Source organism: Camelina sativa, chromosome 9, assembly GCF_030686135.1.
Source record: "Camelina sativa cultivar CO46 ecotype springtype chromosome 9, ASM3068613v1".
NCBI lineage: Eukaryota > Viridiplantae > Streptophyta > Magnoliopsida > Brassicales > Brassicaceae > Camelina > Camelina sativa.
Genome location: NC_141888.1, coordinates 25,047,353 through 25,072,038, shown reverse-complemented (window position 1 = coordinate 25,072,038; position 24,686 = coordinate 25,047,353). Strand labels below are relative to the sequence as shown.

The window sequence follows — 24,686 nt, the reverse complement described above, 5'->3', positions numbered from 1 at the left end:
GTTTAATTTTCTTCCAACAATTGCTAATCAGTCATTAACCAAAATAAAAATTCATTACAATACAAATTCCAACAATTGCTAATCAGTCATTAACCAAAATAAAAATTCATTACAATACAAATAAAAATTCCAACAATTGCAAAATCCCATCCATTCACACAAACTTTATTTTATCATTTGGCCATGCTACAACTGAACCTATTGCATCAGAAATGTATTCAATCTCTGAATTTGGCCTCCAGACCTTTGCATTACCAATCTTAGCCACTTCAACCGAGACCTTGCTTGCATTTGGACCTATGGGTACATGATGGCACGTCTCGTTCGGATCTGTTGAAACTACTCTTCCTTCAGCTACCTTACGTCCAGAGTTGCTGCAATCTAAAAGATAACACTTCTGCTTTGGACTTCTGGTGGAACTATTGCTGCCTGGACTCTACAACTCAAACCAAATAATATAAGCAAGTTCCAACATCAATGAAAGTTCCAACATCAATCAACAGACAAATTAACAAATGAAATAACTTAATTTCAATAACATACCGTGACTTTAGGTAGTGTTGCATCTGTAGTGGTTGCAGCCGTGACGTCAATCTTTAGGACTGGCCATGCGATTTTCTCGTTAATTGCATCACCAATTAAAGTAGCTTCAGTAGTTGGCCTCCACAAATGAGCATTATCATTGAAAACCTTCACAACTTCAATACAAACAGCACTTGGACCTAGAGGTATATTGTTAACCTTCTCTTTGGAGTTAGTTGAGCACACAACACCTTCAGCAATAACCTCATCGTCTTCATTAGTCCAATCATATATTTTGCATCTTCGAGTTTCACCTTCCTTGTTTTGCTAAAATGTAGACAGAAAATGATTAGAGATATATCACTTCACCACAAGAAAAGAAGATTTGAAAACTTTACCATGGATACATCTTCAGAAGCGACTGGATCCGTATACAAAAGCACCTTGTCCATTGGCCAAGGTATTTTGCATCCCACAGCTTCCTCAAGATATAGCACATCGGTTGTAGGCCTCCAGAGAGAAGCTTCTGAGCTTAGTGCTGACTTAACAAGGACAGCCATTGCATTAGGACCAATTGGTATATTACCAATTTTGTACATCGGTTCAACAGAACATAATTCTCCTTCACCAACAACTACATCTCCTGATTGAATCCAATCACATATTTGTACTCTAGCTCCTTTTTTGAATCCACCAATACTCGCGGATGTTTCAGTATCACCATTACTTGTCTGAAATAAGGAAAAGGAATTCGTAAATGTCTTAAAACCAAACCAATTGACCGAACAATAACGAAATAGATTACCTTCTTTCCAGCTAAGTCTCGGACAATGCCCTTTAACTCTTCAATCTCACTTTCCATTTCTGCCATCTTTGCGTCTCTAGATTGCAGAAATGCTAACTTAGTAGCCGTAATCCCTCTACCAAACCCCCTTACTCGTCCAGGTTTGTCTTTTCCCAAAATCTTGCTCACAGCATCTTCCCTTATGTTATCAGCAGTTGATGTAGAGTCCATTTGACTATCAAGTGATTGTATTTGTTCCTGATACAAACATTTAAACACACGAAAACTCAGAGTCATTATCAAGTGATTGTAATTATACACACATTTAATTATACACAATATAATAAGTTCCAGAATTCTTACAATAGTCTCAGCAAATTGAGGCTTCACAGGTCTACCATCAGCGTGAGTGTGTCCCGCAATCCATACCTTACTCCTCGTCACCTTACTTGGGTCTCTACTCTTTTTTTTCTATATAAAGTACATAAATATCTCAATACCATTTTATTCTAACAATATATACAATATATATAGATATTTGACCATTACTATTACCATATCATCAGCTAAACGAAGCATTCCTTTGCGGCTGGTGGTGTGAGGAATCTGATTTTGTCTCATCTTCCTGTACTTGTTACTTATTTCCTACATTATAAATATCAGTGTGATTAAATCTATCAGACATGACATATAAACAAGAAAGTTACTTTGTTGTAGATAACTAACCGTGAAAGCTGAGTTAGTCTTGCTCCTAACCCAAGAGTTCCACACTTGAACGGATGGGATGTTGCTGGGTTTTAAATCTATTCTCTTTGCAGCAGTCTTTGCAGCTCGTACTTTTGACAATAGCCTTGACTTCCAAGCCCTCCAGATATTTCCCATTTGCTTCAAGATAACAACTCTCTGCCATTCTTCTTGCAAGTTAAACCTCCCCTGCATCACATACAACAAGCAAATGTCAAACATGTTTCATATCTGTTCAACAAAAAATAGTTTCATATAAATGTATACCTGAATCTCTTCCCACATTGCTTGTTTAGTAACTGCATCAACTTTCCTCCAATCAGAAATTGTAACCGGAACGTGTTCCCTCACAAGGACACCAAGAAAAGATGATAATGTTATTGAACCAGGTCCAACATGATCACCAAAGTCAGTGAAAGTAACTGAAACCTTTTCATTAGGATTTTCAGCCACTTTACGCATCTTTGTTGGTCCTCTTTTTTTTCTTTCTTTCACTCTTTCCTCCGGTATCTGAATTCCTTCATCAGTGTTGCTAGGAATCGCATTAGCTTGACCATTGCCAACACCATCTTCTTCCATATTGGCAGCTTCTTCCATATTACCAGCTTCTTCTTCATCCTCCTGTTGTTCTTGTCCAGTCAAACAAGCTTCTGCTTCTATCTCAGAATCTTTTTTCTCATCTTCAGACATTGCTTTCTCAGTCTGATCAGCCTCCGGTGTTACATCTTTCTCTAAACCCTTCTCACAATCTTCTATCTCATCTTCAGACATTGCTTTCTCAGTCTGATCAGCATCCGGTGTTACATCTTTCTCATTATCCTTCTCAGAATCTTCTTTCTCATCATCAGACATTGCTTTCTCAGTCTGATCAGCATCCGGTGTTACATCTTTGTCATTACCCTTCTCAGAATCTTCTTTCTCACCTTCAGACATTGCTTGCGGTGTAACATCTTCTACCTCATCATCTTGAGCAGCCACTTTCTTGCTTCTCTTAGCCACTTTCTTTGCTTTTCTTTTCTTATTCACCTTTAGTGTTGCTGCTGGAGCTACTTGTGCTGTTATCTCTTCTACCTCCAAGCCTTGATTACGTCTACTACGACGAGGACCAACTTGACCTCCTCCTCTTGTCTTCGCCATTTCTGAAAATGATCAATGAAGAACAATTTCAATCATAAAATCGAAACCCAAAAATCATAATCAAAACAGAAAATCAAAATTGAAACAAGAAATGTGCCAAACTTCGACATGCATGTTCACCGAAACTAAGAATCAAAACCCAAAATCAGAATCGATACCCAAAATCACAAACTTCCGCATCAATGTTCACACAACCCCAAATGAAAATCGTTTTCCATTCCAACGAACAAATAAGCTACGATTGAATGAAGACATACCTATTGAAGATTCCAGGGATATTGTGAGAAATTGCGTTGAGAGACTGAGAAATCAAGTGAGATAAAGTGTGAATTAGAGGGAGAGACTGAGAAAGCGAGTGATATTGAGAGAAATCGAGTGAGAGTGATATCGAAAGAGATCAAGAACTTCTCGATCTGAACTGATACGATGGTGGCAAAAAAAATGAGAAATGACTTTTCGGGTTTTCTTTTATTTTGCCTTAGACAAAATTTTAGTTTTTTCCCTCTTACCATTTTCAATAGCGGGATAATAAAGATCTCGAACCAAAAAATAGTCCGCGTCACATTCATTATACCGCTTAAATAATTTGTAGCGTTTACAATATACAAAACGCTATCTTTAAATCACGATTCAGTCAAACATAGCATATACAAACAAAACGCTATCTTCTAGTGCTATCAATACCCACATTTCCTGTAGTGTCAGTACTACAAGTTTAAAACTCATTAATAAGAAGTTTAATGTAATGCTCATTCACTCATTAATCTAATGCTCATCCGTAAATATACTGTTTTCTTATATAAAATTTGAACTTACAATTTTTTTTTGAACTTAAAAGAAAAAGAAATCTAATAACAACTGAACTTATCATTTTTTTTTCTCTACATAAAATACCTAAAACTTTTGGTCTAAAATATACCCCAAAAATATTGATGCCCTAATGGCTTCACTTGCTTGGCCTATGGGCCGGGACGCCGGGTCTTGAACCATGTTTTATTTTAACTTCAGGGTTATCGTGTTTGTTGGTTCAACATATCATATGTTTAAAATCATGTTGTTAATGTAAGCTAATAAGAAGCTTAAATTCCTAAATTACTAAAATTCAAAAACAATGAAAAATAAATCGGGAAAAATGTCATTAAAATCCAAAAGTTTACATTTTTGTTGATTTTAATCATGAACTCTTCATCTGGTGAAAAAAAACCTCATTCTTTTGTTGACTTCTAAATAATTCACAAACTTTTGTTGACTTGGCCTGATGAGGCACAACGTTAAGTGGCCAAATGGAGAAATCAAAAGAGTTTAATTAGCTGTTAACGAGATACTGTTAATAACAAAATGCTGCCATTTAATCAGACCTAAACCCCCCCCCCCCTCCCCCCCCCCCCCATGTTTTATTTTAACTTCAGGGTTATCGTGTTTGTTGGTTCAACATATCATATGTTTAAAATCATGTGTTTAATGTAAGCTAATAAGAAGCTTAAATTCCCAAATTACTAAAATTCAAAAACAATGAAAGCTAAATCGGGAAAAATGTCAATAAAATCCAGAAGTTTACATTTTTGTTGATTTAAATCATGAACTCTTCATCTGGTGAAAAAAACCTCATTCTTTTGTTGACTTCTAAATAATTCACAAACTTTTGTTGACTTGGCCTGATGAGGCACAACGTTAAGTGGCCAAATGGAGAAATCACAAGAGTTTAATTAGCTGTTAACGAGATACTGTTAATAACAAAATACTGCCATTTAATCAGACCTAAACCCCCCCCCCCCCCCCAAATAAAAAATTGATTTCCATTTTTCCCAAATCAAAAACCCTAGATTTGGAGGTTTTAGGTTTGATAAACGACGTTGTTTTGTTATTAACATGTTATCACTAAAAACTAAATAACCCCGCACAATTTCTCCATTTGACAATTTAAAGTTGTTCCTCATTAGACCAAGTCAACAAGAGTTTGTGAATTATTTAGAAGTCAACAAAAGAATGAAGTTTTTTTTCCACCAAATAAATAGTTTATGCTTTAAATCAACGAAAATGTAAACTTCAGAATTTTAATAATATTTTTGCCAAGCTAAATCCGTGCGTTTTGCCAAGCTAAATCCGTGTGTAGCACGGGATGACTTCTAGTATATATATATTTTTAAAGCAATCTACACCATGGAGAATTTTAAGAAAATTATCAAAGAACATGAATCTTTGAAAATGTAATTTGGCATGTTGTAATAATATATTTATGTATATACAAATATGCATTTTATACTTAGATTACTGTGGAATTTGTGACTATATGTGCAGAGATCAAAGCAACTATCAACGGCCAAAAGTGCATTTCGCAGTGTATAGGTTCATACGATAATTATAAATGCAGCGTGGACTGCATAGCATTGGGCTATGTGACAGGAGGATGTCGTACTCTATATCCTTCTGAACCTCCATATTGTTGTTGTTATAAATTATAACTGATGATCCCTTAATTTGCCATGGGTGTCTATAATTATGAGAAGCATGTGGTTTCTCTTGTAATAAAAAGTACCATCAAAAAACTAATGCAGGGTAATATGTTATAAGTGAAGGATTATTTATACTTAGTTTCACCTTTTTGTGAGTTGTTTTACATACATGTAGATAACGAAGAACGATGGTTGTATAAGCATATAACACCTACACCAGTAAAGAAATCAACATTGTACGTAAGCGTGATTATAAAAGCAGTCAAATATTATAAGAAATTCATTTAGCAGTTTGTTATTAAAAGTCTCGAAAACATTATCATCGATCAGACGATCATCTTCATTTAAGCATGAGTGTATTCCTTAATGCTGGTGGAGAAGAAAACAGAGTTCCACACTTCCACCTTCATTCTGTAACGAGTTGGGACAAGTATGTCTTGAAAATAGACTTTACAATATGAATTTCTAATAACGCCTCTTTCCATAATAACTTGTTACATATGGCCTGATCAATAATATCTGATGGCTCTGCCTATATTCTTTAGAATTTTTTTTGTTCATGTCCGGATCCCCCTGATGAGAGGACCCACACCCGAAGATAAAATCCAAATTCGACAAAACCGAATCATAGGAAAAACTCCCATGCGTAATCCAAGCCGGAGTTAAATCCCAAACAGCCCTAGAGCGAGGACACTCAAAGAGCGCATGATTAATAGATTTGACTGCCGAATCACATCTTTTACAACTTGTATCGCACTAAACACCATGTTGAGCCAACTGATCCAACACAGGGAGAGAACCATATGCAATTTGCCAAAAAAAATGTTTAACCTTTGGTGCGACCTTAAGTTTTCAAGCATGAGCTCTAAGAGCTGTACATGTCAGACCATACTCAACATCCGCAACCAATTCCTGTGCAAGTCTATATCCTGACTTAATCGAATATTTCCCTGATTTTAAATAGTACCATATGTAACATCCGCAAACCAAATAATGTGTTTTGATGGTGGGTATCGATCAACACCTGCAATTTCTGGTTCGATCGGGTTAAAATAAATTGTCAATTTGGATCAGTTTGGTTTAAGTGGAATCCCCAAACCGAGTATTTTATGGAAAATTCGACCTAAGTCGTGAGTTTGGGTTGTTGGTCACCACTTTTAGAGATAAAAAGAGAGAAAAGAGAAGCGCTTGAGAGTTTGATGGTTTTTGGGGGAGATTCTTGGCTTGTTTGGAGAGATCTGTTGCTGTGGAAGGGAGTATTATTGCTGGGAACAAAGGAAAAGCTTCATAAGGAGTGGATTTAGCGTTTTTGGGTCAGATCTTTCTGCAAAAGAGGTGAGTGCATGACCATGGCTGATCTAAGCCTGAGATCTCTTCTGTTTTGCTTGTTTGGTGTTGTTTTTGGTATTTTTCTTGTTTGTTTTGAATGCTTTAAGGTTTCAATTGTTTTATGTGGCCTTTGGGCGAGTTTTGGATGGATTGAAGACGATCAGAAACGGAGAATCGATGATCGGCTTCGAGCAGAACGTGTCGGTGGACATGGTGTCGACTGATACCAGGTGGGTGTCGGTCGACACCAAGGAGGTGTGTCGATTGACACAAATGGACAGTGTCGGTCCACAACAAAAATCAGTGACGGTCGACATCATTTTGGTGTCGGTCAACACCAACCTTATCCGACACTTATTTTTCAGGTTTGTTTGTGTTTGCTTGTTGCTTGTTGCTTGATCACATTGAAGTTTCAGATGCTTGTGTGTATAGTCCAGTAAATGGGAGGATTGCCTCACTGAGTGTATATGACAATACTCATGCATCTCAATTTGTCTTTGTGGTGCAGGTAAAGGCAAACTGTGATCGTGGAATCAAGGCGATGAGGAGGAGGATGTTCTAGAGGCTTGATTGATTTTGGTCTAGATATTGTTAGGTTGCTATAATTGAGTTGGTAGAACATTGTAGGATGTTGGAATTTGGTTATTGACTTTGTTGATTTAATGGATTATTTGTTATTGGAATCTTTATTGGTTTAATGAAATTGTTTGGTTATCCGCTGTTATTGAATGTTGCTAGGTTGTTAGTAGGTATGAGACCACTAGAGAATTATTATTATTATTATCATTATCATTATTAAAAAAAAGGGAAAGAGTTGAATCATTTTGGTATCAGAGCCCTTACGGTTCAAGGTCTAGGGTTCACTGTAGCTTTTTCTGTTGATGTTTAGGGTTTCATGCTAGAGGTTATTATGTGACTTAGTCAATTGTGTGTGGCATGAGGTCCTAGAACATCCTCTTCGAGCCTGCAAGTGATTCCATGGTAAGTTGTATTCCTTGTGTAGCTAGGATCGTTCTTGTTTGCTTAGCCTTCTTCTCTTGGTGATACATATGGTTAGAAGGGGAGCTGTTGCTGGTCGTGGACGCCGACGTGTTCGTGGACATGTTCATGGTCGTGGTAGGGGCAGAGGCCCAGCGGTTAGTGATACCGTGGATCAGAGTGTGACAGCTGAGGGCGTCGGCGACTCGCAGGACTTCCAGGTGGGGTCCGTGAGTAAGGCCGGTGGTGGTGCCGATAGGACCGTAGGCACTGATGGAGTTGGTGTGGGCGGTATTGGTGTCAGGTTGACCGGTTTTGCTGGAGTTCCGGGTGCGGGAGTTCCAGTAGGTGGAGCCCCTGGTAGAGGTGTTGACCTGGCGGGCTTGTTGGCACAGCTGTTGGCACAACTGTTAGAGCGGTTGCCGAGAGTTGTACCAGCACAGGTTCAGGTGGTGCCGCCTATGGTGGCGAGGGTGCAGCAGCCAGTGGCTGCGGGTGGAGGGACACATTCACAGTATGTCGTTATGCTGCAGGAGATGGGTAGGATCGGTACAACGTGGTTCTTGGGAGGTACTGACCCTACAGTGGCTGATGCTTGGAGGACGAGAGAAATGCAACTTCCAATCTTTCAGGTGTCCTCAGGACTATTGGGTGGACATAGGGGTCCACTACTTGGCAGATGATGCCCACTTGTGGTGAAGGTCAGTGGTTGCCAGGAGAGTGCAGTGAGAGATGTCTTGGGTTGATTTTGTGGAGGAGTTCAACCGCAAGTCTTTTCCCCGTGAGGCACTAGAACAGTTGGAGGTGCAGTTTATATAGTTATCTCAGGGGACTCAGACTGTGCGGGAGCTGGATGTGGAGTTCAGTCAGATTCTGATGTATGGGGGTCGAGCGATGGAGTCCGAGGAGTCGCAGATCGGAGGTTTCTGAGGGTGCTTCGGGATGACCTGCGGGTCCATTGCAGAGGACAGAGTTATGTCTCTTGGGCGGATTTAGTTGAGGCTGCAACTTAGATAGAGGAGGACATGAGAGCTCATGTGGGGACAGCTAGCCAGGCGGTTCAGCCAAAGTAGGCTCAGCTTCTTGGCGGTTCCGGCAAGGGCGGCAAGCTTGCGCAGGGAACCAAGAGCAAGTGGGAGGCTACTCAGAGACCGAGTGCAGGATGCTACGTGTGCGGTAGCACGGATCACAAGGTGGCCAACTATCCGCTGAGGGGAGAGCAGCGGGCAGTGATGGAGCAGAGAGCGGATACCCGAGTGTGCTTTCACTGAAGAGAGACGGGGCATATCAAGCCTCGTTGTCCCAAGTTGGAGCAGATGGTAGTAGCAGTGGTGCAGGCTAGAGGGCAGCTAGGAGTGCATCTGGGTGTGCAGTTGGTGGGGCGGATCTAGTCATTGCTGAGGGTGTACTTGACTGTGGAGACCGGTGGCACCAGTGCAAGAGCGATCACATGTATAACTTCTAAGACTCAGACTTGGTAAATTCAATAGTACAGATTGTTATGTTTTCTTTGCCTCTGATAGAATGTTAGGTTCTCAGCACATGAGGTTTGTGTAGGGACCTTGTTGGTGGGCGGGATAACGTCCCAGGTTTTTTTTATTCTGGAGCAACCCATTGCTTCATTACCCCAGAGTGTGCGCTGAGAGCGCCATTATAAGAGGAAAACCCGGTGAGAGATCAGGAGTTGTCAGAGTTACGGGAAGCAAGCTTGTGAGAGTCCTTGGCCGGGTAAGGGATGTGGATATTCAGATTGTAGGGGAGTCAAGGCCAGCCAATTTGATTATCAGTCTTGTGGAGTTGTATGATGTCATCTTGGGGATGGATTGGTTGAATCGTCACATGGTACATTTGGAGTGTTACATGGGCAGAGTGGTCTTCGAGCATCGAGAAGGGAAGTTGGTTTTCAAGGAGGTGAGACCAACTTTGGGGAGTCTCGTGATCTCGGCCGTGCAGGCCAGGAAGATGATCGAGAAGGGGCGTGAGGCCTACCTGGTTACGATTTCGATGTTGGAGTCAGTAGGGCAGTCTACAGTTTGAGGCATTCGGGTTGTGGAGGAGTTTGAGGATGTGTTCCAGTTGATGCAGGGGTTACCACCATCTCGGTCTTATCCCTTCACAATATAGTTGGAAGCAGAGACAACGCCATTGTCTAAGGCGCCCTACATGATGGCTCTAGAAGACATGGCAGAGCTGAAGAAGCAGCTGGAGGATTTGTTGGGAAGGGTTTCATCCGTCTTAGTTTTTCACTGCGGGGAGCACCGGTGTTGTTCGTCAAGAAGAAGGACGGGAAATTTCGCTTGTGTATCGACTATTAGGGTCTGAACCGAGTCACTGTGAAGAACAAGTACATTCTCCCGAGGATTGATTAGTTACTGGATCCATTGAGGGGTGCTACTTGGTTCTCCAAGATTGACTTGGCATCGGGTTACCATCAGATCCTAATACATGACGCAGATGTGAGGAAGACTGCATTCATGACCAAATATGGGCATTACGAGTTTGTGGTGATGCCGTTCGGTTTGACGAACGCGCTAGCAGCGTTTATAAGATTTATGAACAACATGTTTCAGAAGTTTCTGGATGTGTCTGTCATCATTTTCATCGACGATATCCTAGTATATTACAAGAGTCCTGAAGGGCATGCAATACATTTGAGAGCAGTTCTGGAGAAGCTGTGGGTGCAGAAGTTGTTTGCTAAGCTGAGTACGTGCAGTTTCAGGCAGCGGGAGACGGGATTCTTGGGTCACATTGTTTCTGCAGACGGAGTTTCAGTGGATCCCAAGAAGATTCATGCCATCAGGGAGTGGCCAAGGCCGCAGAGTGCCACTAAGATTAGGAGTTTCCTGGGGTTGGCGGGTTACTACAAGAGATTCATTTGGGTTTTGTGAGTCTGGCTATCCGATGACCAAGCTTACAGGGAAGGAGGTTCCATTTGTGTGGTCGCTGGAGTGTGATGCAAGTTTTGCAAGCCTTAAGCAGATGCTGACTACCACGCCGGTGTTAGCACTGCCAGAGCAGAACGAGCCTTACGTTGTGTATACAGATCCTTCTCGAGTTGGGTTGGGTTGTGTTCTGATGCAGTAGGGAAAGGTTATAGTCTGTAGAAATGGAGAATCGATGATCGGCTTCAAGCAGAACGTGTGTGCGGAGCTGGTGTCGATCGACATTAATGGACAGTGTCGGTCGACACCAGCAGTCAGTGACGGTCGACATCATTTTGGTGTCGGTCGACATCATTTTGGTGTCGGTCGACACCAACCTTATCTGACACTTGTTTTCCCGGTTTGTTTGTGTTTGCTTGTTGTTTGATTACATTGGTGTCTCAGTTGCTTGTGTGTATAGCCTAGTAGATGTGAGGATTGCCTCACTGAGTGTTTATGACAATACTCATGCATCTCAATTTGTGTTTGTGGTGAAGGTAAAGGTAAAGTGTGATCGTTGAATCAAGGCTTTGAGGAGGAGGATGTTCTAGAGGCTTGATTGATTGTGGTCTAGCTATTGTTAGGTTACTAGAATCGAGTTGATAGAATATTGTAGGATGTTGGAATTTAGTTATTGACTTTGTTGGTTTAATGGATTATTTGTTGTTAGAATTTTTATTGGTTTAATGGAATTGTTTGGTTATCCGCTGTTGTTGAATTTTGCTAGGTTGTTAGTGGGTATGAGATCACTAGAGAATTATTATTATTATTATTATTATTATTATTATTAGAAAAAGGGAAGGATTGTTTCACCATACCAACAGATCAGCTTGAAAGTTTTACTAATCGTCAAATTCTGAATAACCAAAATATCTTCCGGATCCATAAACTCCTGAAAAATAGGCAAATGCCCATGCTCTAACACCTTGGTGACTGAAAATTTCTCAATGATTTCCCAATTTCATTTTGTGAGAACTTTCTTAAATTTCGTAACATCCTCCTTCATCCCCGCTTGGATTTTGTTATTCTATAAAAAAAAGTATAATCGGAAATCACTCTTAGTCCGCGGAAGAGTGATTAAGTTTTGAGATTTTGTTACTTATATATAGTTAATTAAATATTATTTGGAGATTTGATGATATTCTTTCGAATATACTTTTTAAAAGGACTTCTAAATTGAGATTTAATTAATGGTTACAACTTACAACTCATATAACGTATAACCTATCAAATATCAAATAATTAATTTTATAACCCATATTATATAGTCTACAAAAAAGGTTGTGTAGTTCTGTTTTATTATATAGGGGATATATATTATCCACAAAAATGAAAGGCTAATGACAGCAAGATAATAAATATTTTTTTAAAAAAAATTTGAGGTTGTTCTGGAAGTAAATAATAAATAATGTGTTCAATTCCAAGATTTTTTCTTAATTGCTTATTCAAACTTTTGACTCAAAATATATATGATGTTGACAAATATGGAAAAAACTCTTAATGGTAATAAAAATATAAAACACTAGTATGGTAAGTTATTTGGGATTTATGTGTTCAATACCTAAATGAATAGGTCTATAAATAGGACTTACTCAAGATCTAAAAAGTTGCAGACCATTGTTTATTCAACAAAATAAAAATGGGTTACACAAAAATCTTATTGACTCTTTTTCTTGTAGTTATATTGGCTATCTCGTCGTCTCCACAAAAGGCTATGGCATCAGGTATTTTTAAATTTGATATATGTATAATAATTATTGCAATTACAGTAGTTATTAGTTAAAATTTGATCATATAAAATCTTTAAAGCAATATACAATAGTTTTGAGAAATGATCAAATGATATGTATTTCTGAAAATGTTATGTGGCATGTCATAGTTATATGTTATACTTAGATTAATATGGAGTTTGTGTATATATGTGCAGAGATCAAAGCAAAGATCAACGGCCTAAAGTGCTTTGATACATGTACGCCTTCATATGATGATTATAAATGCCATGTGGACTGCATGACATCGGGGTATGCGGCAGGAGGATGTACCACACTGTCTCCCTCTCAACCTCAAAAATGTTGTTGCTATTAATTAAAATTGTTGATCCATTGATTTACTTATATGTTTTTCCTATGACTATGAAAAGGCATGTAGTTTCTCTTTGTAATCAAAATGCCATGAAATAAAAATCATATTTTAATTTAAATCACAACCTCAATTTGATTTATTGGCGTCCGTGGTTTTATATATCCCATGTATCATAAAATGGAAGAACACTTGTAGGCTATATAATTTTTATAAGTTGGTTACAAAATAGGTTATAAATTAAATATAGGTTGGTTACAAAAAAAAAGTTATAGATTAATTGGTCAATCTGTGGGCTGTATGAATACACTTAAGAATATCCCAAAAAATCCTCTTAAATAAAATATTCCAATGATTTATACAATTTCCAAAATAAAATCTTTAGTATTTCATGTATTGTTACAAAATACATACGGTTAGACAAGACATCACGTGGGTAGTTAAAACGGTAGCAACAGATTTTATCATTACCTCTTTGGCCCCTTAGATAAAAGTTTTGAAGACCACCCATTAACCATGGTATGAAGCCTTTATGTGTTCTTTTGTCAGATAAAAGTTTTAAATCTGTTGCTACCGCTTTACCTACCCACATGATGTCTTGTTTTCGTCTCCCAAAATCAGTCATGGCAAAACTAACAAGTGCTGTATCAAACATTTGGTGTAATACTAACGGTCACTTGGGGAGAATGCATTGGATGGCCTGGAATAAGCTTTGCTCTAGCAAAACGAATGGTGGTTTGAGTTTTTGGAGCGTAGATGATTTTAATACTGCTCTCCTTGCCAAACAATTATGGCGGCTAATATCGGTGCCGGACTCGCTTTTCTCGAGAGTATTTATAGGTCAGTATTTCCGTAAATCAGATCCTTTGGAACCTATCAAATCATATTCCCCATCTTATGGATGGAGGAGTATTATCTCCGCACGACCTCTGGTAAATAAAGGGCTTATTAAAAGAGATGGGTCTGGGGCTTCCATTTCAGTGTGAAAAGATCCCTGGATACCAGCTTAATCCCGAGGCCAGCTTTACAACAAGACTCTAATGTTGACGCGTCACTTACAGTGGACCACTTCATTGACACAGGGACAAATTCGTGGAAGATTGACTTGCTCACTACTACCTTTGTCTCGGAAGATGTCTCTTTGATAAGCGCTATGCTGTTGAGGACCCCTCATTCTATGGATTCTCTAGGTTGGCATTTTACCAAAACTGGCAAATATACGGTTTAATCGGGTTACCAGACAATTCATAAGGATCCGCTGGTGGGGGTTTGTGGCCCGGATATTCGGTCGTTGAAGCTTATGTTTGGAAAGTCAAGTGTCCACCTAAGGTAAAACATTTTATGTGGCAATTCCTTTCTGGTTGTGTAGCTGTCACGAGGAATTTACACAATCGAGGTATAGGGTGTGACCCAGGGTGCAGTCGGTGTGGCGATCCGCAGGAATCTATAAATCATGCCATTTTCCTATGCCCGCCTGCTCTCCAAACTTGGGCACTTTCTCAGGTTCCAACAGCTCCGGGCGTTTTCCAATCGAAGTCGTTATATGCAAATATGGATTATCTTTTCTGGCGCACGCCGAAGGTTGCTAATACTTCCATGTTTCCTTGGTTGTTATGGTACATCTGGAAAGAAAGGAACGAAAAGTTTTTTGAGGCTTTGGACAAAGATCTCAGAGATGTTATACAACTTGCAGAGAGTGAGGAAAAGGCTTGGACTTCAGCTCAATTAGAAATTCTACATGAGCCGCAACCACTCCCTCTCGGTCCTGTACACACCACGAGTTATTCGGGTTTCAGGTGTTTCATTGATGGTTCTTGGAAGGAAAGTGATTTTTTTTTTGCAGGTATAGGGTGGTTTTGTTCCCGCTATGAAGACCCCTCGCCAACTATGGGGGCTGCAAACCTCCGTCGTAGCTTGTCAGCTCTACACGCAGAGGTGGAAGCCTTGGTGTGGGCAATGAAGTGTATGATAGAAGCAAACAAGAGAGATGTGGTGTTCGTAACCGACTGCTCAGATTTGGTGAAGAAGGTGTCTCGTAAAGTACGGGCCGAACTGCTATTGAGTTTATTTGTAAACGCTGTTCCTTCTTTTTTTTTTTTTTTGCCGGTTAAACGCTGTTCCTTCACATTGACTGTTTTAAGCTAATCAATTAAAGTTGTTGACAAAAAAAAAATATATGGTTAGACAGAAAAATATACTGTTATGCTTTAAAAAAAAAATCTTGGTTATCACACTTAATCAAGATTTCCGAGATCTTATTGTACAGTTGAAAATAAAATCTTACCTAAGCACAGATCATATTAAAAAACTTTCACCGAGCATGTTCAAAAATTAAAATAAAAACAAACAATAAACATAATCATTTCTCATACATAAAATTACAAAATTAATAATAATAAAATTACAAAATAAGTATTTTTCTCAAACCTTCATATTTAGCATATGATTTATTGCATAGTATTTTATCCAAAAAACTTTTAAAAATAATCATATAAATTATATTTTATTCTAAAATTATAATATAAATTAAAAAAATTTCAACCCGTGCTCATAATCTAGTTCTTGTAATAATTGGGTCAACAACGTAAAACAACTAAACATGAACTACAGTTTGGAAGATTGACTTACAAGTCATATGTTATGTGATACAAACTCTAGTGTTATCAAATCCAAATACTAACGACCTATGGCGTTATATCCTAATCGTATTTACTTTTTTAAAATACATAATCGAATTTTATATGTGTTTATTAAGTAAGTAAGTGTAAGAATAAAATTGATAAGGGAAAGTTGTAAAAGATTTTTATTTTTTTTAATGTTTGTCTATTTGTACCTTCCATTGTACATGTTTTGAAAAAAATTAGATTATGCATTCTATAGTTTTTTTAGAATTTATAATAAAGTTAGAAAACATATTCTAAACTTTTCTGAAAACAAAATCATTGATATAAAAATGTAAAAACATCTACTTCATATCTTCTTCATAATTTTTTATTAACATGATTTTCTTATTTTTTATATTTTTAAACTACTTAGAACTTGATTTTATATATATACAAGTAACGGTAATATTAGGCCTGGGCATTCGGATCAGATTTGGATCGGATATTTCGGGTTTGAATTTATAATTCTAAAATCCGTTCTGATATTTTCAAATGTCGGATTTGGATTGGATTTTTTGGGTTTGGATTCGGTTATCCAAAGTATTCAAAAATCCAAAATTTTGTGTCCAGATCTATTCAAACTATTTGAAAAAAACTAAAATATCTAAAAATTACAAATTTTTTTTACCTAAATGTACTCAAAAAAGTTGTAATACATGAATATTTAAAATATCCAAAAATTTAAACTTTTAGCCACCTAATTTATTACAAGTATAAATATTACTAAGATATTATTACTATGTAATTATATATTGGGCATATTCGGATATGTATTCGGATTTGAAAGTATAAAAGACTAGTATGGTAAGTTATTTGAGATTTATGTGTTCAATACCTAGATGAATAGGTCTATAAATAGGACTTACTCAAGATCTAAAAAGTTGCAGAACTTATTGTTTATGACTATATTCATCAAAGTAATTAGTGTTTCTTGGGGTTTTAAGGTTAATCAATCTGGTAATGTTGCAGAACTAGTTTAAATGTGGGGTGATATATAAGATATCTCTTGAAGTAATGTTAAAACAAAAATTGAATTCATGGACTGATCATGTTGTTGAATAAGGTTTTCAGGTCTAACTCAAGTGATTGATGATATACATGATGAGAAACATTTCAAGAACAAAGCAGAGAGTTGATGATGAAGATGGGAAAATTGGCACTTGAGTGGAAGTTTGAGTTCGTCATTATGGAAGGTCTTCCTAAAATTCAAGAACAGCTTCCTAAAAGCTATGGAATCCTTCCTAAATTTTTTAAAAATATGCTTTTAAATCTCTTTATATGTGTTTTGCTTTATTGTATCACATATTACTTCATTAGTGATGTATAATGATTTGATTATGTGCACATATTGGTGGTTTACAATAAATGTAGCAAATAGAAATATCCAACATGATGTTCTAGGAAGATCTTCCTAAACGTCAATGAATTCTTCCTAAATTTCGAGGAGTTCTTCCTAAACGTCAATGACTCCTTCCTAATGTTTTTTTTTTCATGACGGTCTTCCTGAAATTCAAGAAATCATTCATAAATATATGATAATCCTTCCTGAATGTTACATTCAAATCCTTCTTATATGTTTACCGGTGAAAACATAGCTATCTAACAAAATGTCGAGATAATTAATACAAAACCTTCCTGAATATGTTTTAAAACAAGTTTTGTGGTGAAAACCATTCGAACTATCTTTCATAACCAAAATCCTAATGCTAAAACAAAGACCATGTGAATACAAAGACTCAAACTATAAATACTTCAATCTCATATGGCAACTCAAGCCTTCAATCTTGTATGAGCACCGTTCGTCTTTGATTCTGAGTGTTATTTCAGCTCCAATTCTTTCTGACCATATATGTGTCTCTACAAAGTTAATTACCACATAAACTACCATTGTTACCACAATAATAAGAGCCAAACACATCATGTATTGCATTAGATGCAGTGATTATGAGAACAATTCCACAACTACTGGCAAATCATCAAGAAAGACTAAAATCAGAGCACATTTCCAGTTAACAGTTTTAACAGCTCGTTTTTTACGTTTTCTATCATTTTAAACCTTTTCATGAAGGCTCTTGATATGCTCAAATTTACCCTAGAGCTACTCTCTCAAATTAAGAGGTCAATGCAGTACTTAGGGGTCGAATTCCACAAGGACTCAAGACTACACCATAAATTATAGAGTTTTCCAATTATGCTAAACAAATTAAATTGGATTAAGATAAACAATGCAAAATATTAAATAAAAGCTGTTGTAAATTCAGAAGATCAAAAAGCTAGGCCTAGGGAATTTCTCAGGAAATTATGAAATATTAAATCAGGAAATAAATAGGATTCAAGCAATTAAGAACATATCTAGAACTCTAAACACTTTTGTAAATTAAATCAGTTCTCACTGCAAATAATATCTAAATTTAAAACCAGAAAATCCAAATCTCTTTGCAAAATTCTAGGTAATAAATCAGCTTTAAAACAGGTTTAGATTGTTCACAAAATTATTAAATCAAATCTCTTTGCAAGAAATAATTTTGCTCATCAAAAGGTTTTTGTCAGGAAAATCAATTATATTCTCATATCAATTTTATTTTCCTAGGGTATTAATTCTAGATGGCCAATCAAGGATTAATATGAAGAACAACCTAAGATGAAGATCTAGATAGATAAAGAATCCTAAATAATCAGATCTAATAATTCATAAAATCCCTGTGAAAAACCCTAAACCTAACAAGCAAACTACTCAGACATATTCAATGAAGAACAAAACATAATTCTGAATAATAAGCAATAGAGATTAAAAGAGTAAGAAAGGAGTTTAAGAATTCTTCTCTCAAAGCAGTTCAGATCTCTCTCTCCAATAGCTCTCAAAAATCTCACAGGGTTGCAGCAAAAATAAAACTTGCTAGAATACAACTTAAGGGTTTGGAAAACCTAAAAACTATATATATATATGTCCTAAAACACGTCAGAGACTTATGTTGCAATTATGGAAGACTTTGGGGCAGAATTGTAAAACTTCCAAAACTTGGGTCTTGAGTCGGCAGAGATGAGTGTCGATCGATGCCTCCTATCTTGGTGTCGATCGATGCTCCTGCTTTCATCCGAGACCAAATTGATTCTTCAAGATTTATGCTCCAAAACATCCAAATTGCTCCATTTTGCTCCTTCCATGCTAAAAACCTGTAAAGACTCAAAAAACAATCTAGAAACAAATGAAAAGACACTAAAAGACTCCTTATATCATGGTTAAAAACCACAAAAACCATGATATATCAGCTCTCCTGAATTTCTTTTTAAGTATTTCATGAAGACCATCATAAATTACAAATAGTCCTTCCTGAATATTTTATTTTTAAAAGTCATGAATCCATGTGTTAAAACAGAACATGTGCAGATCAAAAGTACACCATATAGAGATTGGGAGTTGCGAAGCTGTGGCTAGCTCGTCTTTTTGAACCATAGCTCGTAAGTCTCTCCGGTCCCTTTCTTTCCATACCTTGTCCAAGCTCTTGTGCTAAAGCCTGTAATTTCCACAGAGAGAATAATAGATATTTGACACTAACATGCTTTGTAGTAAACACAAAAGACACATACAAAAACAAGATGGTTGAAACATTTCAATGTTAATGAAGTTAAAGTAGCAGAAAAGTCTACAAGCTGTCACGTTCATTGATGCTTTAATCATATAAAACATGAGGACAGATCATTGAGAAGGCAGCTAAAGATATAAACCCACTACGGTCCTTATTAGTCTTGTGATCCTTTTTGGATACAACAAAGAGAAAAAAATAGTGTTTGCACTTAGAATGACATGTGTTGTTAACTTACAAAATCATTAATGTCCTTGTCACATCTGATGAGGGTTCATTGACAAAAGACAAGAACCTAGCTCTCGTAAATGTTTAGACAATTCTCCATCACCATTCTCTCATGGCTTGCTCGTCCTGCAAATATCAAAGACAAGTTTATCCCCATTTCAATAGCAGTTTCATCAACATGTCAGTAACCTCATTGCTAAAAACAGAGAGCACCATATTGAAAATCTAAGCTTCCTCCACAAATGTAACTAGTTATTCTATTGATCAACTGCAGGATATGATCTTATATAACAAATTAGATAACGAAAAGCTACAGAGCAGCTCGATCAACCACAAAATAAACAAAAAAAATCATTTTCATGAATCAAAATCATCACTACCGTTTTCTAAAATTGTTGCGACTAAGCTTAAATTGTAAAATAATTTTCCTACAGTAATGAATGAAAATCTAAATACCATCATCAACAATAGGTAACAACAAGAGATGAAGACAGTCCAAATTCAAATTGGAGATAGAGAGTAGGAGTTGCGAAGCTTTGGCTAGCTTGTTTTTCTGAACTAGAGCTCGAAGATCTCTCTGGTCCTTGAACCAGAGCTCGAAGATCTTTGACGAGATCTGAACCATAGCTCTTCATTCGATGTCACCTTTGATTCCTTCATTTCAGGTTACGATTTATCTCCACTTCAAATTCAATTTTGTTCGCCGGATATTTTTCCGATTCTCTCTCGCCGGATTCACATTTCCCCGATTCTCTCTCGCCAGAGGAAGATAGAGTCTTCGGTTCTCCCAATTTCTTTTCTAATTCCTATTATTATTAAATATTACAGAATAAATTAGTTGTTGTGCTAATTTTGTCATTTTTAAGAGTCAGTGCTAACTTTGGAACAAAAACCTAAATTTGTGCCATTTTTGTCAATTGCCCTAAAAAAAACGAGTAGCATTGCCACTAAAATCAAATCAGAGATTTTCTCCTTTTCAGTCTTCGGAGTTTGTTTCATACCTGTTACCCACGGGGCTATGGGAATCTATCAGCCAGAAGTAATTGTTTTTCAGATTGGTGCTGATTCATTAGTTGGTGCTCTGTTGGGTATATTCAACTTGTCTATCAAGAACAAAAAAAAAGAAGAACAACAACAACCGAGTACTTACGGAAAGGGATCAACCGAGAAAAAGAAGAAGAATATCAAGAACCGAGTGCATACAGAGACGGATCAACCGAGTCAGGGCCGGTCCAATGGAATTGGTGGTCCGAAGCAAAAAAAAGTGTGCATTTTTCTCATTATTTGTTGTACTAATATTTATAAATATATACTCCTTCCGTTTCAAAATATAAGATGTTTTAGCCAAAGAACGCATAATAAGATAATTTTTTAAAATAATTTTTTTTCCTGCCTTCTACAACATCACTAGGTGCAGGGTTATTTTGCGTAATTTTTTTAAATTAGAAAATTTTCACGTAAGCCTCTACACAAACCTTCATAAGTGATATATATAAGAAAAAATTAAAGTATAACTTAGATAAGTAATATTAGGTATATATTATTCTAAACTAATCCAAACATTTCTAACGGTTTGTTTAGAGGGTGTTAAATCAATTTTGGATTTGGTTTCAGTTTCATTTATTTCATGTAGTTAACCTAGATGTATATATTTTGGAATGGGATACTACTCTTGTTCTGTATGTGTAAAAAAATTTCGTTCCATAACTCTTCTCTTTTAAATAATTACATGTTCAACTATATTTATTATAATAGATTTAGACAGAATACCCATATTCTCTGTTTATAAATTTAATTTTTATTAACTTTAAATATTTATCTGGATGCATAGCAATTTGATATTTGGTTTAGTTTCACTTTTGAACAGACACAAATGAATGATTATTTTTTAAAATATCAATAAAGAAGACAACTAAATAAAAAGACAATGAGAGAAAGTGATATTGTCCTTATGCATGATAAAAACTAAACCATAACCGTATTTTAGACCGTAGCCGTATATAACATTTAGAAACTTTAACTGTTAATCATATATATATGGTTAAGTTTATATTAATTGTAACCCTTAAGTTACCGTAATCATATCAAAACCGTTGGTCAACCGGATAGTTAAACTATACATTTTTTACCATAACTATTTTTAAGATATAATAAATATACTAATAATTATTTTTTAATATGAATAGTATGATATATAGATATATGATTACACTAAAAGAGCATATCAATTGAAAATAAATAATATCAATCATATTATATCATCAAATAATATCAATTGTATCATATCGTCAAATAACCACAACCGTATATAACCATAATCGATAGTTAATAAACTGTAAATGTACATGTGTTCATACCTACTTGTCCACACCCATCCTGTTGCATATCATAGAATTTCCAGATGACCTAAATATAATTATCAAGTGACTAATATGTCTGATTGCAACATTTAAATTTTTTTTTACCTGAAAAAACCAATTCCTCGCAATTCACATGAGTAAATAGTATGTCGGCATATGTTCTGATAATAACATATTTTGTCAGGAATAGTTTAGATAATCCTTTATATACTAATAGAGAAGCACAATTGAGAAAAAGCTGATGTGTCAGCGTTACAGAGCCCATGACACTTTTTATTAAATAAGCCTCAAAACATCTACTTATTTACAATTCTCTGCCATTGTATTTATTATATAAAAAAAACAAATCTATAATTTTCTCCTCTCACTTTATTATTATTTACATAAATATATCATTGACATATATAAGACAATGTTCTTTTCTATAAGTTTTTAAAAATGAAAAATTTAATCAACAATTAAAATCCAGAAATGTATTTAATTATCAATTTTATAACATATTTAATTATTAGAAATGAATTACATTTCACAAACAATAAAAAAATATATTCATTTATTTACCACTTTTATACATTTTTCTCATTGCATTTTTTAAGCTTATGATTAGTTTAAATTAAATCAATTAGTCTTAAAAAGTATTTTTTAATCTATTTAATGGTATAGTGATGTGAAACCCAAAATATGTGAATTTGATTTTTAGAAACACAAAACACATCCAAAATTTCTACACCACCTTAAAAAAAATTTCCAAGTTCACATATTTCATGGGTAAAACGTATTTTACCGAACGTAAACGCAAATTTCAATAAAAAAAAAATTTACTTACATATTTTGTTTTATACAAAATAAATCTTAAATCTCAAATAATAATTTTACTCATAAAATTTTATTTAAATTGATTTATCCTGCACTATGTGCGGGTTGGTACCTAGTAATTTTTATTTTCTGAAATACAGGTTTCTTTCCGGTACCCATTAATTAATGTCCCGATTTTTGAAATATATAGAGCATTGAATTTGAATTTAGTTATTTGATAATTGAAAGCCACAATTAAATTTAACCATCCAAATTTTATAGTCTCATCTCTTTACCTCAATATCCTGTCCAACTTTTTATGAGAAATAGTTTAGATAATGTCATTATTTTTGAATTACTTGTTCCCATTTCATACCGATTCTTTCTTATTGGGTATTTCGGGTAAAATTTTGGGTAATCGGGTATAAAATACCCGAATCTGAATGATACCCGATGTTTTTCGGGTATTTATAGGTTCTGAAATTTTAGACCCGAAGCGACCAGAAACCGGTAAGATCCGAGCGGAACCCGAACCGATATTTTCTATTTACCCTAATGGGTCCTAACCTCCTCTACCCGAAAGACCCGAACCCGATTGGTTCCTACCCGAACCCGACCCGAGTACCCGAATGCCTAGGGCTAATTAAAATAATCATAAGGAAGGTTGGAATTAGCTTACATTAGTATGATCTTGTAAACACTGGAATTTCTATATGAAAGATAAGTTGAAAACAATCATCTCCATTAGTAATTTGAATGTAAAATAAATAAAAACAGAAGTCACTTAATATAGATGTAAAAATAAAAAGGTGAATAAGATTTATGGTACCTTATTATTAAATATCTAGAAGTCAATTTGTTCATCCTGAACTCCCTTTTGCTTTTAGATTCTCATGTTTTTTTACACGAATTTGCTAGTCTGATCTCTGTGAATGAAGATATAAAGATATGAAACATCATTAAAGAGTAACAAAAAAAAGTAAGTTTTATAGATTTTGAAAGAACCTGACCTGTTTTTTTCTTTAATAATAATATATAATTAAACATCCCATACTACTTAATTAAACAACCCAAACAACAATTCATTAATAACTAACAACAACCAATATGCACAGCGGAAACATACCAACAATACAAAACCAACGTATCATCAATACAATAACATTCCTAACCATTCTATCCAACAACCTAGCATAACTCTATCCAAGGTTCCAACATTAATAACATAACCATAACACAACCACCGAGACCTAGATCATCCTCCTCCTTATCGTCATGATTCCACGTCACATATATGTACAACACAAACAACAATTAAGATGCGTAAGTGATGCGGAGCGAAGGTGGTGAGACGGAGGGGAAAGCGGAGATGAGAAACGAGACTCTTTTTTGCGAAAGATATTGGTACGCAACCAATGAGATTCACGCTGTTGAGGCGTGAGGCAAACATGTCGAGAAACTAACATCTTGCCTTGATCCCGGACAGTAGGTTTAGAGTCGGTAGGAGAAACGTGACTTGAGATATCAGGAGAAAAGTCCTCATCCTCATCATCTAGTATTTCCGTATCAGCCAAGAGACCGCACTTAGGTTGGTTAGGACAAGCCGTCTGCCGATGACCCGGTTCTCCACAAGTGTAACAATAAAGGGCATTACGAACCGACCGACGTAAAGTCGGATCCTCAGCTGGTTTGCTCAGCCAATCACTGCTCTGTTTGACGCTCTCTGTTTGAGTAGAACCACCCGGTAGGGAACTAACGTCCGCAGAACTAGATCGATAGGAGGAATTACAAGTGGTGGACTTGAGTTGCTGTTCAAAGGAAGCAGCACGACGATGGGCTTCAGAGACCGTTGCGGGGTCAAACTGCGATAATGCATTCTGCAACTGTGGTCGAAGACTGCCGATGAACCGAGAAGTTCGCTGAATGTCATTGTCATGAATCTCTGTACGGGTCAAGAGTAGGTAAAACTCTTCTGCATAGTCATCCACTGTTCGTGAACCCTGCTTCAGATTCTGGAGGCGAGTAAACACCGTACGATCGTAGTTGTGGGGAAGAAAAGTGGCTTTCAGCTTGTGTTTCAACTTCTCCCATGTAACAATAGGGTATTTG

At 36.3% G+C, this 24,686-nt stretch overlaps 2 protein-coding genes across 2 annotated transcripts; one reads left to right on the top strand and one right to left on the bottom strand.

The window, feature by feature from the left end:
• Nucleotides 1–154: 154 nt before the first annotated feature.
• LOC147938704 (uncharacterized) lies at nt 155–3,187 on the bottom strand. Its single transcript, XM_087467603.1, has 9 exons — nt 2,974–3,187; nt 2,318–2,880; nt 2,033–2,239; nt 1,862–1,951; nt 1,670–1,777; nt 1,352–1,564; nt 921–1,253; nt 544–849; nt 155–436 (listed from the first exon to the last, which is right to left on the bottom strand). Exons 1-9 carry the CDS (start codon nt 3,185–3,187, stop codon nt 155–157), a joined length of 2,316 nt encoding a protein of 771 aa, XP_087323729.1.
• A 9,269-nt stretch (nt 3,188–12,456) lies between these two features.
• Nucleotides 12,457–13,068, top strand: LOC104773857 (defensin-like protein 50). The gene is made up of 2 exons (XM_010498528.3): nt 12,457–12,592; nt 12,796–13,068. Exons 1-2 carry the CDS (start codon nt 12,508–12,510, stop codon nt 12,951–12,953), a joined length of 243 nt encoding a protein of 80 aa, XP_010496830.1. The 5' UTR covers nt 12,457–12,507; the 3' UTR covers nt 12,954–13,068.
• Nucleotides 13,069–24,686: the final 11,618 nt, after the last annotated feature.

Excerpts from the sequence above, each read along its gene's own strand:
- LOC147938704 (XM_087467603.1), bottom strand. The coding sequence starts at position 3,187 with ATGGCGAAGACAAGAGGAGGAGGTCAAGTTGGTCCTCGTCGTAGTAGA. Across the intron at positions 2,881-2,973 it reads ACCGCAAGCAATGTCTGAAG|ATTCTGAGAAGGATAATGAG; the intron begins GTGAGAAAGAAG and ends ATGAGAAAGAAG. Across the intron at positions 1,778-1,861 it reads TTCGTTTAGCTGATGATATG|AAAAAAAAGAGTAGAGACCC; the intron begins GTAATAGTAATG and ends TACTTTATATAG.
- LOC104773857 (XM_010498528.3), top strand. The coding sequence starts at position 12,508 with ATGGGTTACACAAAAATCTTATTGACTCTTTTTCTTGTAGTTATATTG. Across the intron at positions 12,593-12,795 it reads ACAAAAGGCTATGGCATCAG|AGATCAAAGCAAAGATCAAC; the intron begins GTATTTTTAAAT and ends ATATATGTGCAG.